General features: G+C 43.9%; 1 protein-coding gene across 2 annotated transcripts in view; it reads left to right on the forward strand.

Moving 5' to 3' along the window:
• CCDC125 (coiled-coil domain containing 125) overlaps window positions 1–16,925 on the forward strand; it is a 294,065-nt gene that overhangs the window by 65,921 nt on the left and 211,219 nt on the right. For both annotated transcript variants that reach the window (XM_078675304.1, XM_078675305.1), the window contains 2 exons: window positions 6,581–6,928; window positions 12,242–12,300. In XM_078675304.1, the coding sequence (XP_078531430.1) occupies window positions 6,628–6,928; window positions 12,242–12,300 (360 nt within the window). In that variant the 5' untranslated portion in view covers window positions 6,581–6,627. The remainder of the gene's footprint in view (window positions 1–6,580; window positions 6,929–12,241; window positions 12,301–16,925) is intronic.

Raw genomic sequence — 16,925 nt, forward strand, 5'->3', positions numbered from 1 at the left:
TCCATTCGCTGCATTGGTTGGTAAAGAGATAACAGACCTCTCCCAATGGAGTTTCAATGGGAATGCGATCATTGCAGTACCTAGGAATCCAAGTGGCACATTCAACCGACGCGCAATAAGCATTGAATATGGAGCAGTCCTTAGGGGTTTACAGTCCTCTATCAGCTTCTGGAATCACGTTCCCCTATCTATTATGGGTCATGTGGCATTGTCCCAGATGGTCCTGCTACCACGTTGCCTGTATGTCCTTTAGAACTCTTTCTGCGCTATCCCCAGGTTTGCCTTTCAGACCCTTAACAGTCTCCTTGTGTCTCTGGTGTGGGCTGTGAAATGTAGCAGAGTAAAACTGGAGATTCTTAAGTTGGATGCAGAAATGGGTGGACTACACCTCCTGGACCTGCGTCTTTATTATCTTGCGTCTCTCCTTCAAAATGCGGCACCATGGCATGCGGAGGGCCCCAATATAAAGAAGGATGTCCTAACGGATTGAGGAAGGTAGAATAGTTTCCAGGGAGGACTCATGATGGGATCCAGGGCTCATCTGGATTACCCCTTTGTAGTTCACTGGGTCCATTGGCCTGGGAGCAAGTAGTCACCCTGATGCTGCGGAAAGTTCCATACGCACGAGCACTGCCATTACTATGGCTACATAGCGTCCGCCATATTCAGTCTATGATAATCCTGTTGGAGTGGTTCATGGAGGGGCTGGGGAGGGTGCCTCACAGCAAGGGACCTATACCTCAATGGAACTTTTATTTCCTTCACCTACACACAGTAATGCTTCAGAGTCCCACTGGGATACTTTTTTGGAATATGCAAAAGCTTTGCTTACTACACGCGTTTTCTGGACATCCTTCCCAAGGAGCTCGTGGAGTCTCAAACTTTGTTGGTGATCCTTGACCACGGCTCTTTCAGGGAATTGGTTTCTCGATTATACGGGGCGCTGAAAGTGACCATTGGGTCGCGTTTCCCGCATTCGGGATCGGTGGTCAGCTGACCTGGGGGGAATGGAAGAGCGTGTTCCTGCAGGTTCGGGAGGTGGCCAGTGATGCACACTTTAAGCTTATAAAATGTCAATACCTACACCATACATACTTGGTCCCCAAAAGACTATCACGGTGGGTCGGGGGAGATGACAGGCACCCCGATCACTCAGTCTCCATCAGCCGACAGGAAAGGTGGGTTTGGTGGGTTGAAATGTCTGACTAGCCTCAGCAGAGAGGCACGGGTTATTTTATCAATATGCTTGCGGCAACGATACCCTCTCTTTAGGTCACCATCTGGTTTCATTCTGTGAGAGGAGCCTTTGGCACATGGCCCTATCCACGTGTTACTGAATACATTATAGCTGCATCCCATGTGGGGAGGGAGGGGGTATGAATGTAGATGTCGAATTTAGTCAATCTACGTTATTTGTGGATATATATAATGCATTGCTCTGTCAATTGCTACCTAGCTTTTAACAGTTATGTTTTACCTTATTTTATATTTCATTGTTGCCTGATCAGGTATGCGCAGTGTCTATAGTGTTTTTCGGTTGCATTCTATGGCGGGGATTTGCCCTACGACTTGATTTGTCACCCACTAAGCACCATATGTCCCTTTTAGTGATGGTACTGTATGTGCTGCTACACATGTCCCGAAATCAAAACAAGTTAAAAAAAAAGGTTGGTAGAGAAGGTTCACAGTGCACAGTACCAGACATTAGAAATTGGATTTGACCAGTTTCTCACTTCCGACAAAGAAGCAAACCCCCCCTCTGTGCTACCTATGTCCAAAAACTCCGGCAATTCATAAAAATGTGCAGTCACCATTTATGTAAGGAATATGGCCACTATGAATCAGAATGTATTGATTTATCACGTTATTGACCTATTAATAGAGATAATGCTTAAAAAAATGCGCAATATAGAGTGAAGAAATGGCGAACCCACTGTTTTCTGCAAATTGAAATTGTGGCATATGCTAAGAATTTTATGGGCCTGGAAGCTTGATTCTATAGGAGTGTCAGTAGAGTAATTGAACTACTGAGAAGGAAGAAAGGGATGTGAAGAGCCGATTATGGATTTTTGTGACTTGAAATAGGAGATTAAGATCCACCACTAGCGATCGATCCCATCACTACGTTAGGTCGCAGCATGAACTTCAAACAAACTTTGAAGATGTCAACGCTCTAATTGAATAATTAAGGGAACCAACATAAGTCTATCATTAAAAGAAGTAACAGCCAAACCCAAATTATAAATCAAATGACAGACTGAGATAACGTTGGCATAATTTAATTAGGAACACAAGAAACCGTCAAGTATAAAGTGAGTAAACAGACTAGCATACAGTTTGTTCCCTGATAAGGTCAGGAAAAGTTTGACACATATCCCTAAAAACATAGTCTTTTATACGGTTTTCATGCAATGGATCCACATAAAAATCATAACATAATAGATTACTTTTGCACAGCAATCATTCAAGTTATTGGTTTACAATCATTACATACATTATCCCCTTCCAAAGGAGTGTGATCGGTTAACCAGTGGTTCCCAAACTTTTTTGACCTGTGGCTCCCTTGACCAAATTGGCAGTTGTCCATGGCTCCCCACCATTTTTTTTACCGGTGAGCAGGAATGTAAACCTGACCTCGGGAGTACTTCCTGTTGATATTTCATTTTTCAAATTGTTGTCTAATTAATATGTTTTACTTTTTTATTTGGAAACAGGGTAAAATCGGTAATCGAATCATCATTTTGGCCGGGGGATTAAGCATATTGAACCACAAAGAGGAGGATATTAATGAATGTCGCAAAGAGAGCACACACACATACACTACCATTCACACATAAACACATGCAAATCCTGAAAATACAGCGCTGCACACACATACACACCATGATCGTGATAAGCCTTATGTGTAAAACGGATTTCCACATCAAGTGCAGCTAGTGCTTATTTGAGCTGGTGGTTGTATGTGGGCACACAGGCACTTATTTATCCTCATCAGACATGACCCAGTGCAAGAGAGAAAAAAAACCTAAATGGGAAAACCAAGAGGAAGAGAAAAACAAAACAGCGAGGAAGAAAGCAAGGTGAAAACAGAGCCTGCAGGAGTGAGATAAAGAGGCAAATAGTGTCTGGTGGATGAGAGACATGAGGTGAAATCAAACTGTGGCAGCCTTGGCGTTGAGCATATCAACACCCAAGAGTGCCCAACTCATTATATTCCAAATTGAGCACCGGGTCCTACAGGACACCAACACTGGAGTGCATGCTGCCCCCTAGCTGCAAGCAGGGCAGCTGCAAAAGTGATGGAAAGGAACGCGAGGGCCTTATTACGTAACAAGGGTAAGGTTTGGTGAACTTTGTTTTCCTTTCACTTCCTGACCGAATAACGTGGTTTCTTAAACAGTTAAGAGTGTGATGTCCAGGGGCTCAGGTGTACCAGAGAAGGCTCTCTAGACTCTGTCGTGTCCCTGAGGGGGGAGGGTGGGCGCCATGTTTCTCTCACCCTGGCCGGTCCCCTCCCCCAGCCCTGTAGTTATCAGAGGGATTAGGAAGGAGCACAAATATCCACTCACAGGTATGGCCTGCGGGCGCTGACAGAGGCTGTGTAAGGCTGCCTTATGATTTCCTTAACGAGCTCCGTGGAGCCTGCCTTTTTACTGTAAAAATAATGCTGGTGATACTATTAATCCAATTCCATGCCGATCTTCTACCCAACATCCGTTTTTTACTTGAACTAGATTTTACACTCGATCTTGGCAGTATTCAAAATCTAATTCAAGTAAAAAACGGATGTTGGGCTGAAGAGCACCATGACATTTGATTAATAGTAGTATCACCAGCATTATTTTTACCGTAAAAAGGCAGGCTCCACGGAGCTCGTTAAAGAAATCAAAAAATCCAAGCCAAGGCTTTCTCTCCGGCTTCTGGGGTATTATGCCGGGGCTTTAAATTTAAAGAGGAAGAAGTAGTGGAGTCGGATGTAAAAGGAAAGGAGCCCAGAGTCCCAAGACACCGAAGGAAGACATGTAGAGTGAGGAACAGAGATGAGAGGGAGAGCCAACAGTATCCGTGGAGGGAAGGAAGAAAGAGAGACTGCCTGCTTGTCAGAGACATTCCTTGCTACAAAAAAAGGACATCGACAGCCCGACTTCAAGTTCAGAGTGAGAACGCTTTGCCAGATTCTGCCCTCTCAGCAATTACAGCCGGAGACAGGACCCGCCAGAGAAGTTACAGATCCCACCACCCTCCTGGAGGAACGGGACTGCGCCAGGTGCTTGCTGCGTATGCATAATGCAGAGACTACGCCTGTGAAAACGCATACATACGCACGCACGTATAGCGGCAGTGCTTGGGCCAAACCATTTTTGCCTGATTATGCAGGTGGCATTTCTTCCCCGTATGTTGTGCAGCGGCTGCAATTTCCCACATCGTGCCGCGGCGCCCCTGGCTACTCATAATGGCGCACCGGGGTGCCGCGGCGCATAGTTTGGGAACCACAGGGTTAACCTCATACATGATCTTACCAACTAAAGGAAATAAACATGAAAATAAACATTTCACAATGAGTTCTCCTGCACAGCAACCAATCAAGTTAATAGTTTGCAATTACTAAAAACAGCACCCAGTTCAAAAGAGTGTGATTAGTTAACCTGATACATAATCTAATAACCAAAACGGAAATAAACATGAAAAGAAACATTACACAGTGAGTTTCTTCTGCACATTCATAACAACTGACGTAATTTTGCAAACGATTACTTTTGTTCCATTGGAAGAAAGCTAGCAAACTGTTATTTATTATTTAACAAATTTACACACAGAGATACCAATTTGCCGCTAAATTTAAAGGATTTTCTGATAAACACACATGCTTAGCTTGTGCACAGTTTGGAAAATAACATTACATTTATATTTTAAAGAATGCAACATTCCAAAGGTTATTTCTAGTCGGCGACTCTTCTGAAAAGTTTTGAGTGAAGGACCTTGAATTGTTCCAAGAATGTCTTCGGCAGCAGAACACAAATTATTCATATTTATTAACACAGAGACCACAGTTTAAGCTTCTATGTTGTTGGTTTTCTGAAATAGAGGAGCAGAGCTGACTAATTTCCAACATTCTGTTACGCCATTTACTCTCAGTATCCTCATACATACAAGAAATGGGAACATATAGGATACTACCCTTGCTTGCCAATGAATGGGTAGATGACTGATTTTTTTTTTTTTTTTTAAATATATTTTTATTGCAGAATTAGGAATAACCAAAATCAACTGGCCAGCCTATACACTGATGGCTCGCAACATTCAGATTGATAGTAACATAATACACAGCCGATTAGCCCATATCCCGGAGGCAGGGCGGCGTTGAATGGGTAGATGACTGATGGGCCAGTTGCTGGCTAGGTTACCAGGGTCAAGTGTAGTTTTCTTTAGGGGTGGGAGGATCTGCCCAGTCTTGAGAGCTTCTGTGAAAACAACTTGAGTGAGGCAGCATTAACAATGGTATGTGGGAATATGAGAGCATTCTCAGAGAGAGGGAGAGAGCTTTGATGAAGAATGATGTTAAGACCTCATCTTCATAAAAAGTGGGTTTGAGGGAGTAGAGTATGTCAGTCAGATCTGGGAGTGAAGGCGGTGCATTGGAGCTACTAAATATTAATACTAGAACCTTTACCTGCCTCATGTAAATCGTAGAAGACATTCTCTATTTGTGCTATGGAAATTAAATCATAATGTTATGTGCTGTCCCACACACAACATTTCTAGGCAAATTTTGAGTTTTCTTAAACGTCCTGTCATTTCTTTGCTGGATTCTACTAATAATTAGCACCTAAATTGTTTGGTCCTCAAGGTTCAAGCATTTCCATGGGAGTTGCTACTCTCTGACTTAAAATATGGGAGTGTTTAAAAACACCATCTCTTTCTTAGTCCTTTACACAGATTGTGAAATCATGTAGGATTTTCTACACTCAGATTTTAGCACTCTAAAATAATATGTAACTTCTCATGACTTTGAAAGCCCATTTCTTTAATTGGTCTGCCTGTGCTCTGCAGGTTTGGATCCACGCAGAGCAGACCGAGCCCTTTATTCAATCAATTTTTATCAATTGAATACCCATAAAATAGATAGGTATAACTCCTCATATTTCCAGCACTACGAAAAAGCAAAATTGGGTTAGAAAACTCAATATCAAAGACCAATTATTATTAATATTACAGATTACTATTGTTTGAGTCCAAACTGGTCGTTTTGGTTGTGACCTGCGTTGACTTCTCATTTCTTCCAATAAGGCTCTTTGGTATAAGCTATTTATGTAAAATATATTTTTATTGGATTGTTTTAATTTGCATTTATTTTCCGTTTTATACTATGTATTAAACTTAGTACTGTTTACAGATGTTTGATATCTGTAATATTGCAAAATGTGATTAATACAATTAATTCACTGTGACTAAGCAGTCTATACAATTGGTAAGAAAATTTGAAGAAAAAAATGTAAAAAAAGATGGGTCACATGACTGATTCTGCATCTCACGTTCCATTTCTGAGCCTGTGTTGATTGATTGTTTTTCTTCTGCATAGAATACCAGGTTGGTGAAGGAGAACCTGCTTTTATTGTTACCTCAATTATGGAACTACCCGACGTGCCCAATGACCATGAGAATCCTTCTGAGGATGAGGAGGATTTCCTAGCAGGCGGAGACTTAGGGGATGGGTTTGGTAGAAGGCCTGGTGGTGTTTACGACACAAATGCTGTTTTAACTGTACACATAGGGAAATGTAGAAAGAGTTCTGAAGCTAAGGGACCCAATGCAGTACTACCATGCAAGAAGGGAGACGACATTGGAAGACACAGCAGCAATTATGAAGTTTCATCAAGAAGACATGCAGTGGATGGAATGACGCGATACAGCCGGCAAAGTAGCTACGGTAGTGTATATGTAATATATATAATGAAATGATGTAAACATCCGCAGTTAATAATAATGTCTTCAGTTGTGAAAGGAGTGCCCATTGCATGGCATGCAGTTGTGTTCCCTGCCCTGAGTGCTCGACTGAATGTATCTTGAATCCTGGTTCTGCTGTGCGCACTGAGGCCTAGGATTGTTCCTTGAAACGTGAGGTCCTTGACCTGACCTGTAACCTCGAAGAGTGCACCAAGCATGCCTTCATTGCACTAACAGAGCACTACTGTCTCTGTGATGGGTTTACACATAGAATAGTGGTGGTATCATCCTATAATTTATAAATCCATAGTGGGGACTATACCTGTTTATCAGTGTTAATGGAGTGGGGCCTTCCGTCCAACTTATGTTTTGTTTCCCTCTGTATGCTGACCCAAATCCTGGCACTAAAATCAAAAAGGTGTATGGTGTGTATTTTTGTGTGTGTGGCCTGTGTGGTACACGCAATGCGTGTAAGAATTATCCAGACTAATAGAGGACTGTGTGATCCAGATCCCGATGGAGGGAGGTTGTTTTCCCGGACAGTGGAAGTTTATTGCCTCCTGCCGCCTTTACCTTCAGAAGGTGTTCTCCCCTCCTGTTGCTGCCTCTGCACGGCACATGAGAGAGCCTCAGACCACCACCTACTACCAAACTATATTTATAGCAGCCCCGGAGGCGGCACCAGCCGTTTTTCAGATTTGAGTGCCTCCTGGCCTGAATAAAGGTCCCCTTCCTGCCTTGTGGGAAGCCACCTGCCGCCATTCACTCCAGAAGGTGTTCTCCACTCTTTTTTTATTTTTATTTTCAAAAACCTTTATTAAGGAATTGCAAAACAAAGGCATTACAGTGTGCATCAGATCTGAACAATGTACACAATACGTTCCAAGTCAGGCTCATATATGAAAAGGCACTCACACCTACCAATCAACGAATTTGACATGATACTGTGTGGACAATAAAGTTTCCTAAGTTTGTCCCTCCCCTCCACAGGGGAGTGTAAGTGAGGCAACAGCTACAGTGGACAATACACCGGGCTAGGGACGCAGAGGGGGGAAGGGAGGCAGTCACTGACCTGCACCGGCAGCCGCCGCGGGCAGGTCGCCGGCGGGGAGCGCGGGAGAGGCAGCACTGCTAGAAGGGGATTGAGAGTGAAGGAATGTCACTAGGGGTCCCCATATATCCACAGGACGAGACCTCGTGGGCTTCAAGTCCCAAAATTCTGAGAGCAAGGTCTGGCACCTCGAAGCGTCCTCAAACCAGTGGTCAAACTTGGGCGCCGGTCTACGACCCCAACACATAGCCACCCTACGCCTAGCAAGGACCAGCAGCATCGCAAACAAGCAGCGAGAGGCATCTGGGCAAAACTTTACAAACCCAACAGACACAGAGCAGGGTCAGGCTGCACCATCGCAGAGGTGATCTCAGAGATGGCGGTGCATACTGCCTGCCAGAAATCGGACAACTTGGGGCATAGTCATGCTAAATGTTCAAAGTCCGCGGCAGGGGTTGCACAGCGCATGCAATCGTCACTGGGTATGAGTCCAACTTTGTGGACCTGGGCAGTGGTACGGTACAGCCTGTGTAAATATTTGAAATGTATAAGACGAAGCCGGTAATTTGGCGACAATTTTTCCGTCTGGTTGCAACAATAGAGCGAGTCAGCCTGCGCAATGTCCATGCCCAGGTCCGCACCTCAAGCAACATACGCCCAATCTGTAGATATGGAGGCGGACCACAAAGTGATGGCATATAATTTAGTGACTATTTTATGTGTATATGAAATCGAGAGCAGGCATCGTAGGCGGGAGCTGAGGGAACGTACAGTGCCGTTCCCGGCAGACAGCGCGCAACTGATAAAACACGAGTGTGTCCTGCGGGCCAGAAGAGTCGAAGAGAGTAAAAGGTATTCTCCGGGTATAAGTCTGCCACTGTCATCAGTCCCATCCGCAATGCATGTTTGGACATACAGAAAGACTGAAAAGGGGGAAAATCAGGATGACGCACCATCGGCATGGTATTAGCAGAGAGCATTGGAAGACCGGACCAGGCCCAACGCAGTGTTTCAACCATGCCCACCTCCGCATGCAGTCGCCACGCAGGAGCAAATAATGCCGTGGCCAACGACCAGGGGGATGCAATATCCGTCTCCACAGCTACGTGCGGCTGATAGGGAGAGGGATTGATCTACAAATGCAGAAAGCTGGCTTGAGCACATAAGGCATAAAGCTTAAAGTCGGGAGCGCCCATACCTCCAACCGACATAGGGAGCGTAAGGATATCGTACGCGACTCTTAGTTGCTTGCCGGCCCAAACGAGTGAGATAATTAAGGAACCTATCTTGTGGAAAAAATGAGCAGTAAGGAGAATAGGGATGTTCAAGAACAGGTAGAGGAATTTCGGCAGAACCACCATCTTGGCAATGGCAATCCATCCGGCAAGAGATAACGGAAGCCGCTCCAATTTGGAATCTTGGATTCTAGCCAATCCACTGCACGCCTAAAGTTGGATCTCCAAAGTTCATCCAAATCCCCACTCAGACAGATGCCCAGATAGCGGGTGGGGCCAGAGGCCCACACAAAGGGAAAGTCCAGCGTGAATGGTTTGGTGGCATTGGTGAGAGGGAACAGCACAGACTTGCCCCCGATACCACGGTGATGTGGAGCATGACCGGTCGTGGTGAATATGGGATATCCCACCCCAATACTTCTGAAAGGCACGTGATCACACCCGCCAGAATTGCAAAAGTGCTGTGCATTGCCACACTGTGTGTATGAGAGTGCCATCTGTGATTTTACAGTGCAAGCAGAGAGGAGAGTCAACGAGTCCGGCCCTCCATAGCCTCTGTCTAGTGAGTTGTTGGCGTGCAGCTATAGCTGAACGGCACGGGGACTCCAGCACCTTGGTTCTGTCATCGTCATCTAGGGGGCCTAAGTCTTTTTGCCAGGCATCTTGTGTTGTGTCAAGTATGGTGGGCTATTAGTCACAAGTTTTCGTATATCTTGCTGATCTTGTGATAGCATAGTTCCCCCATAAAAACTTTAACTTCAATAGGATTACATTCGGGTAAATCTTCTTGGTGTGTAAGGTAAGGGGAGAAGGCATGGCTGAATTGGAGGTATTTATAAAACTGCGAGCTGGGAATGTCATATTCCTTTTGTAACTCCTGGAAAGATTTTTGAGTTTGACCATGAAGAACATTTCCCATCACAGATATGCCTATGACCTCCCAGCCCCCAAAACCAGATCGCATTGATAGCTGAGGTAGAAAGCCATTGTGCCAGAGGGGAGCCTCCCTAGTCAGTCTGCCCCACTACCCAATTCGACGCAGCGATTGCCTCCAAGTCACAAACACCGTCTTAGTTGCTGGCTGCCACATTTTGAGGGTCGGACCTGAACATGGGATCATGTGTAGTGACATAGTGTCCATCAACGAGCGTTCAACTGCATACGCAGGATCCGCTTTGTCACCATACCACCAGTCGTTCAGGATAAGAAGGTGTGAGGCAGCATGATATGTCTGGACGCCATAAGTCGCCATACCGCCACAATAAGTAGATTGAAAAACATGTTCTCAGGGCCACCCAAACCGAGCTCCCACCCCAGAGAAAGTGGCTAGGAATTGCATTCAGTTGTTGAAAGCAATCGGGTGACATTGGATAAGGGTGGTTTTGAAGGTGATATAGAAGGCGAGGCAGGGAGACCATCTTGAATATGGCAGATCTGCCAAACAGGGAGAGCGGTAAGTGTGACCAAGAGCGCACCTGTTCGTTGATCTGTATCCATAATGGGGCTAAATTCTAATCCCATGAAGTGGGCTGGGAGGCTAACAGAAACAGCCCCAGGTATTTAAAACCATCCGGGACCACCGTCACCTTATGTGCACATTCGCCCCGGTGGCATCTGCCCTCAGTGGCCATAAGAAGGAATTACAAGCGTTCATATATAACCCAGGGGTCCCACCAAAAATCTGCTTAATCCTAAGTAGCCTTGGGCCCGATCTATCAGGTTGCGTAAGGAAGAACAGGACATCGTCCACATATTGCGCTATGCGATCCGAGACTTCTTTTGACCTTTCAAAACCATGGACCTGTGCGTCTATCCTCACTCAAGCTGCAAGCAGCTCCATAGCCAGAGCACAAAGGTAAGGAGAGAGGGGGCAACCCTGACTGGTACCTCACCCGATGGATAAGGTCTGCGAGGTCGAATCTGTCACACGGACTAAAGCTGTAATGTCAGTGTATAAGAGGTGGATATAGGCAAGGAGGCGGGGACCAATGTTCAGTCGGCTCAACAGTGCGAAAAGGTACATCCAGCTAAGTGAATCGAAGGCCTTGTCAATATCTGCCAGGAGGAGCGCCGGCGGTCCTTCAAGATGGTCTACTGTGGCGATGCCGTTATGGGCACGACGAATATTAGGTCGTGTAGCGTGGCCTGGCATGAAACAAGTTTGGTCGGGGTGAACCAGGTCCGCAATATATGGTACTAATACGGTTGGCGATAACCTTGGCGAGGAGTTTAACCTCTGCATTAAGAAGCGATATTGGGCGATATAAAGGCGTGGAGTTCAGGGGGTCGATCCGGCTTTAAATAAACTACTATCTCTGTATGGCGCCAGTCTTGTGGAAGGCATCCTTTATCTCCAGCGGCATTAAATGCAGCTAAATAGGGGGCTGTCAGTAGAGATTGGTACTTTTTGTGAAATTCACTCGGGAAGCCATTCGGGCCTGTTGCCTTGCCCGAGCACATTTGTGATAGGGCACTCTGAAGCTCCTAGTTTCCAAACCTTTTGACCACAAGTAACATAACCAGATCACAATAGAACATGGTACCCCTGATGAATTAGGAGCATTTGGTGATCTCACTAAATAGCTGTGGATTTTCAAAGCATTACAAAAAGCACATACAATATTCCAGTGTACTTTGGATTCTGAAACTGTACCAAGGAGCATTATTTTTCAGATTTAACAAATTATGTATGTGCCGAAAGGAATTTTATGTTTTGCTTCTTCAGGCTTTTTTCTTAAGGCAAGATGAGCTGGTAAACTGCCCTGGAAGCGGTCTGCTATCCTTTAGCTTGCTGTAAGTTTCCTTTGTATCCCAAAGAACCAGTATATTACTGAAGAGGGTTGTGGATGGAAATGGTAAGATTTATGTGAAGCCTTGTCCCCTGCTTCTGTTTGCTTTTCTGGAAAATGAGACAATTATAATTTTGGCATACATTGGTAATTCTTTACCAGAATTTGCTGTAATTTTATTAAGTTAATGCTTGCCATCCCCTTTTCTTCCTTCTCAACAGATACAAATTCTGAAATGTCAAATGATGAACTGAAACAAAGGCTGCAAGACGTTACTGAGGTTAGTGACAGCTATTAGTTTGATGAAAACCCCTGTAAACTGTAAGACAGGCTTTTGAGCACAGAGAATGAGCCTGGAAGACAGGCTCTTGAACACAGAGGCATAAGGCATACATGATGATGAAACTGTATCTCACTTGCTGACACAAACAACTTATTGCTAGCAGCAAAATCAGGTTCTCCGGCTGACCTATGCCCCCCTAGCATAATAGCCCTCCTCTCTCCAACGTGTGCTCCTACAATTCAAAAAAATCTTAATTCTTCCATTCTGACTGGCCTTATCCCGAGCACCTGGAAACAAGCCTACGTCCGCCCCATCCTAAAGAAACCAGCTGCAGACCCCCAGGTGCTCAGCAACAATAGGCCAATATCCCTACTGCCTCTGCTTGGCAAATTGTTGGAAACAGTAATAAATAAACAACTCAGCCAGTATTTAGAATCTAATGACATTCTTTACCCTTCACAGTCGGGCTTTCGGCCAGGCCTCAGCAAAGAAATGGCCATTTTGGCAGTAACTGATTCAATGAGACTAACCCTCGATGCCAGAGGATCTACGATCTTGATCCTCCTAGACCTCTCCACGTCATTCGATACTATCTCCCATCAACGGCTAGCGGAGAGACTGCTTGAATGTGGCATCGGGGGTATGGCCCTGCAGTGGCTGAGAAACTTTTTAACTGATAGATGGCAAACCACTACCCTGGGTCCGTTAGTATCTAAAAAAAAATTCTTGCTGGACAAGGGGGTGCCTCAGGGTTCATGCCTGAGTCCCACCCTCTTTAACATGTATATGGCCCCTCTGGCCGAGATTGTCCAACCTTTCGGCTTCGAGATAGTCTCGTACGCCGATGATACACAGCTGCTGTATCCAATTGGTTCAAACTCCACTAACGAGAAACTGCGCTTCTCGGGTGGAATGTTAGCAATCTCTGACTGGATGAGGGAGCACTGTCTCGAGCTCAACCCGGGGAAAACGGAGCTTATGATCCTGGGCAAAGCCGCCCTTTCCTGGTCCTCTGACTGGTGGCCTCCCCAACTAGGTGAAGCCCCCATTCCATGATCCTCAGTAAAGAGTTTGGAATCCAGTTAAATTCTAAACTCACCATGAAAGACAATGTTAAGAACATCTCTGGGGTGTGCTATTACAGCCTGCGCCTACTACGTAGATTACTCCCCTATCTGCCATTAGAACACCGCAGAACAGTAGTACAGGTAATGATTATTAGTCGGTTTGACTACGGGAACGCCCTGTTGGCTGAAGGAGGGGTGACTACTTTAACTAAACTTCAGGTGATACAGAATACTGCCGCAAGGATGGTTCTAAATCGCTCCCCCGGATCTCCATCCCTGCCCCTACTTAAAGAACTGCACTGGCTTCCCATGAGAAAAAGATCCTTTTTTAAGATCTGTTGTCTTTCCTTTAAAGCACTGAAGGGTTGGGGCCCCCGCTACCTGCAAAACAAATTTTTTAAGCAGATATCTGAATGCAATTTAAGATCTAATGCATTGGCCCTCCTGAAGGTCCCTCGTATCCGCTTAAGTCGCACTGGTGGTAGAGCTTTTTCTTATATTGCTCCGAAATACTGGAATTCGCTACCAGAGGCCCAGCGAACATCCACTTCCTATATGTCTTTTAGGAAACAATTAAAAACCTTCCTGTTCTAATCCAGTCTACCCGAGTAACTCCATCCCTGTCCTGATTTCTGGTCTCCCCTAGGTAAGCGCTGAGATGCCCCCGGGTGAGTCATGCGCTATAAAAGAACTCATAACATAACATATGCATGGTACACATTTTAATTGTTGATGACCAACAGAAAGGTCTACTCATCACTCTCCTGCTGCCTCTCATCCCTTATAATATATATATATAACAAGTGAACAAGGACACAGCCCCGTGTCCAAAAACGCGTCTTGAGGCAAGCACCATTACAGCAAAAACAACAAAATTGAATCTGGCATCAGTTAATTCTGTATCCGTGATCCTGTTTGTGCGAGGAGGCACTAGGTAAAAGTGGAGTGGATATATATATATATATATATATATATATGTCTGCATAGCGGTTCAAGTTCCCCAGACCTTCCAGCGCTCGTCGCGGGTGCGTTTCCCTACGGCGGAACCACGCCGTTACATATTACACGTTTCTCTCGTTTTCACTCAAGAACTTGGGCGCACTCCTTCTTGATTCCCACAATCAATTTTATTCCGATCTCTTAAGCATGAAAGGCAGATGACCTACGCGTTTCGATGCTACAAGCATCTTGCTCACGATCAACTCTAAAAAAAATTTTCAACCTATATAAAGCAATCAAACATTCAAAAAATCGGAGGAAGTTCATATTGCGTCACTTCCTGTGTTTTAGGCGCATTGCATTGTGGATTTTGTAGTTTTTCTAAAAAAGTCAACAAGTTGGGTTGGTACCAATTATTTTTCATTGGTTGTGACTCTTTATTCACTTTGAGATTCCACTTTTTGTGTGTATTTCATCTTTAGGCTTTTGGCCACTATTTTTGTTCCATCCCCTCTGGTGGGGTTATTTATTTCTTGCTTTTTACTGATTCCTCCAGTGAGAGTTGATTCTCTTCATTTACATGTAGTCAAAACCCCTGATGTTTCTCATATTTTTTTGTATGTTTTCATGGATCATATGACCAACAAAATCATCAGTTGGATAAGATTCATAGATGACTTGTTCATCATTTGGGAGGGATCTCCAAATGAGTTTGAAAATTATTACAAGATCATCAATGGAAGCACAACAGGCCTGAATTTCACATATGAAATCAGCAATCAGGAAGTAATCTTCCTTGATACACGGATTTATATTAAGGACAACCAAATTCAGACCACTCTACACAGAAAGACAACTGCTACCAATGCAACGTTGGAAGCCATGAGCTTCCACCAAGCATCCTTAATCTCAAGTATCCCTTATGGGGAATTTCTTCGCATCAGAAGAATATTTAGCGAAGAAAGTGAGTGGCAAAAACACAGCACTACAACAAAAAGAAGATTTAACAATCGAAAATATAATCAAGGAAATGTGGAAAGCTGCTGGAAAAGGGCGAACGAAAAACCAAGAAATGACTGTCTAAAACGCTCAACCCATAACAAAACTGAAGAGCAGGAACCCATAAGATTCATTACGGATTATTCCGAAAATAGCAGGGATATCATGAATGTCCTAAGAAAAAACTGGAAAATCCTACATCTGGATGACACAGTTGGAAAAATAGTTGGCAAACATCCAACGATAACTTTTCGGAGAGCACCAAATTTGAAGGATCAACTAATCCACAGTCATTGTAAAATTAAACAAGAAAAGAAAAAGGACTGGCTAAAAACGACTGGGTTAGTCAAGTGCTATGGATGTAAAATGTGCCAAATTGCGAAACAGACAAAGGAAGTACAAATGCCAAACAACAAAAAATGGGTAATACGCCAACTAATCACCTGCAAAACAGAGTTCACCATATATGGGATAGAGTGCCCCTGCCCATTAATGTATGCGGGAAGTACGAAAGGCGAATTGAAAAAACGGATTATGGAGCATGCAAGAGCAACAACGCACAAGGATAGAGCAAATGCGGTTGCTAAACACATGGAGCAAACACACAATGGAGACTGGCTAAAACTAAAATTCTTTGGCATTGAGACAATACCGAAAAACATCCGAGGTGGTGACCGAGAGAAAATCTTAAGACAAAAAGAATCACGTCACATCCTCAATTTCAGAACTTTGAGTCCGCACGGCCTTAACCAATCGGAGGAGTTATACATTCATCTCTAAAAAAAACTGCATATTAAGGATAAAAACAAGAAACTTGATTGAAAATATGGGAAGGACAATTGTTAATGAATATAAAAAAAGATATTAAATTGAAAACATACAAAAAAAATATGAGAAACATCAGGGGTTTTGACTACATGTAAATGAAGAGAATCAACTCTCACTGGAGGAATCAGTAAAAAGCAAGAAATAAATAACCCCACCAGAGGGGATGGAACAAAAATAGTGGCCAAAAGCCTGAAGATGAAATACACACAAAAAGTGGAATCTCAAAGTGAATAAAGAGTCACAACCAATGAAAAATAATTGATACCAACCCAACTTGTTGACTTTTTTAGAAAAACTACAAAATCCACAATGCAATGCGCCTAAAACACAGGAAGTGACGCAATATGAACTTCCTCCGATTTTTTGAATGTTTGATTGCTTTAAATAGGTTGAAAAAAATGATGTTTAGAGTTGATCGTGAGCAAGATGCTTGTAGCCTCGAAACGCGTAGGTCATCTGCCTTTCATGCTTAAGAGATCGGAATAAAATTGATTGTGGGGATCAAGAAGGAGTGCGCCCAAGTTCTTGAGTGAAAACGAGAGAAACGTGTAATATATATATATATGTATCTGTAAATTGTATTTGTTTGATTAATTTGAGAAGTAACGAGAACATATCTGGAATATAACGATGTGAGAGAACAGTCACAGCAGTGGGATTTAGAATGCTTTAGAAAGCCTTGAATACGTAAAGAGGTGGATATCAACATTATGGGAAAGTAGAGAGTGAGAGAAGTAGATTATATTCAGATGAGATAAATGGTTCTCTACCTATAGATGTTCAGGACTT

The sequence above is a fragment of the Lissotriton helveticus genome, chromosome 2_1 (genome assembly GCF_964261635.1).
Source record: "Lissotriton helveticus chromosome 2_1, aLisHel1.1, whole genome shotgun sequence".
NCBI lineage: Eukaryota > Metazoa > Chordata > Amphibia > Caudata > Salamandridae > Lissotriton > Lissotriton helveticus.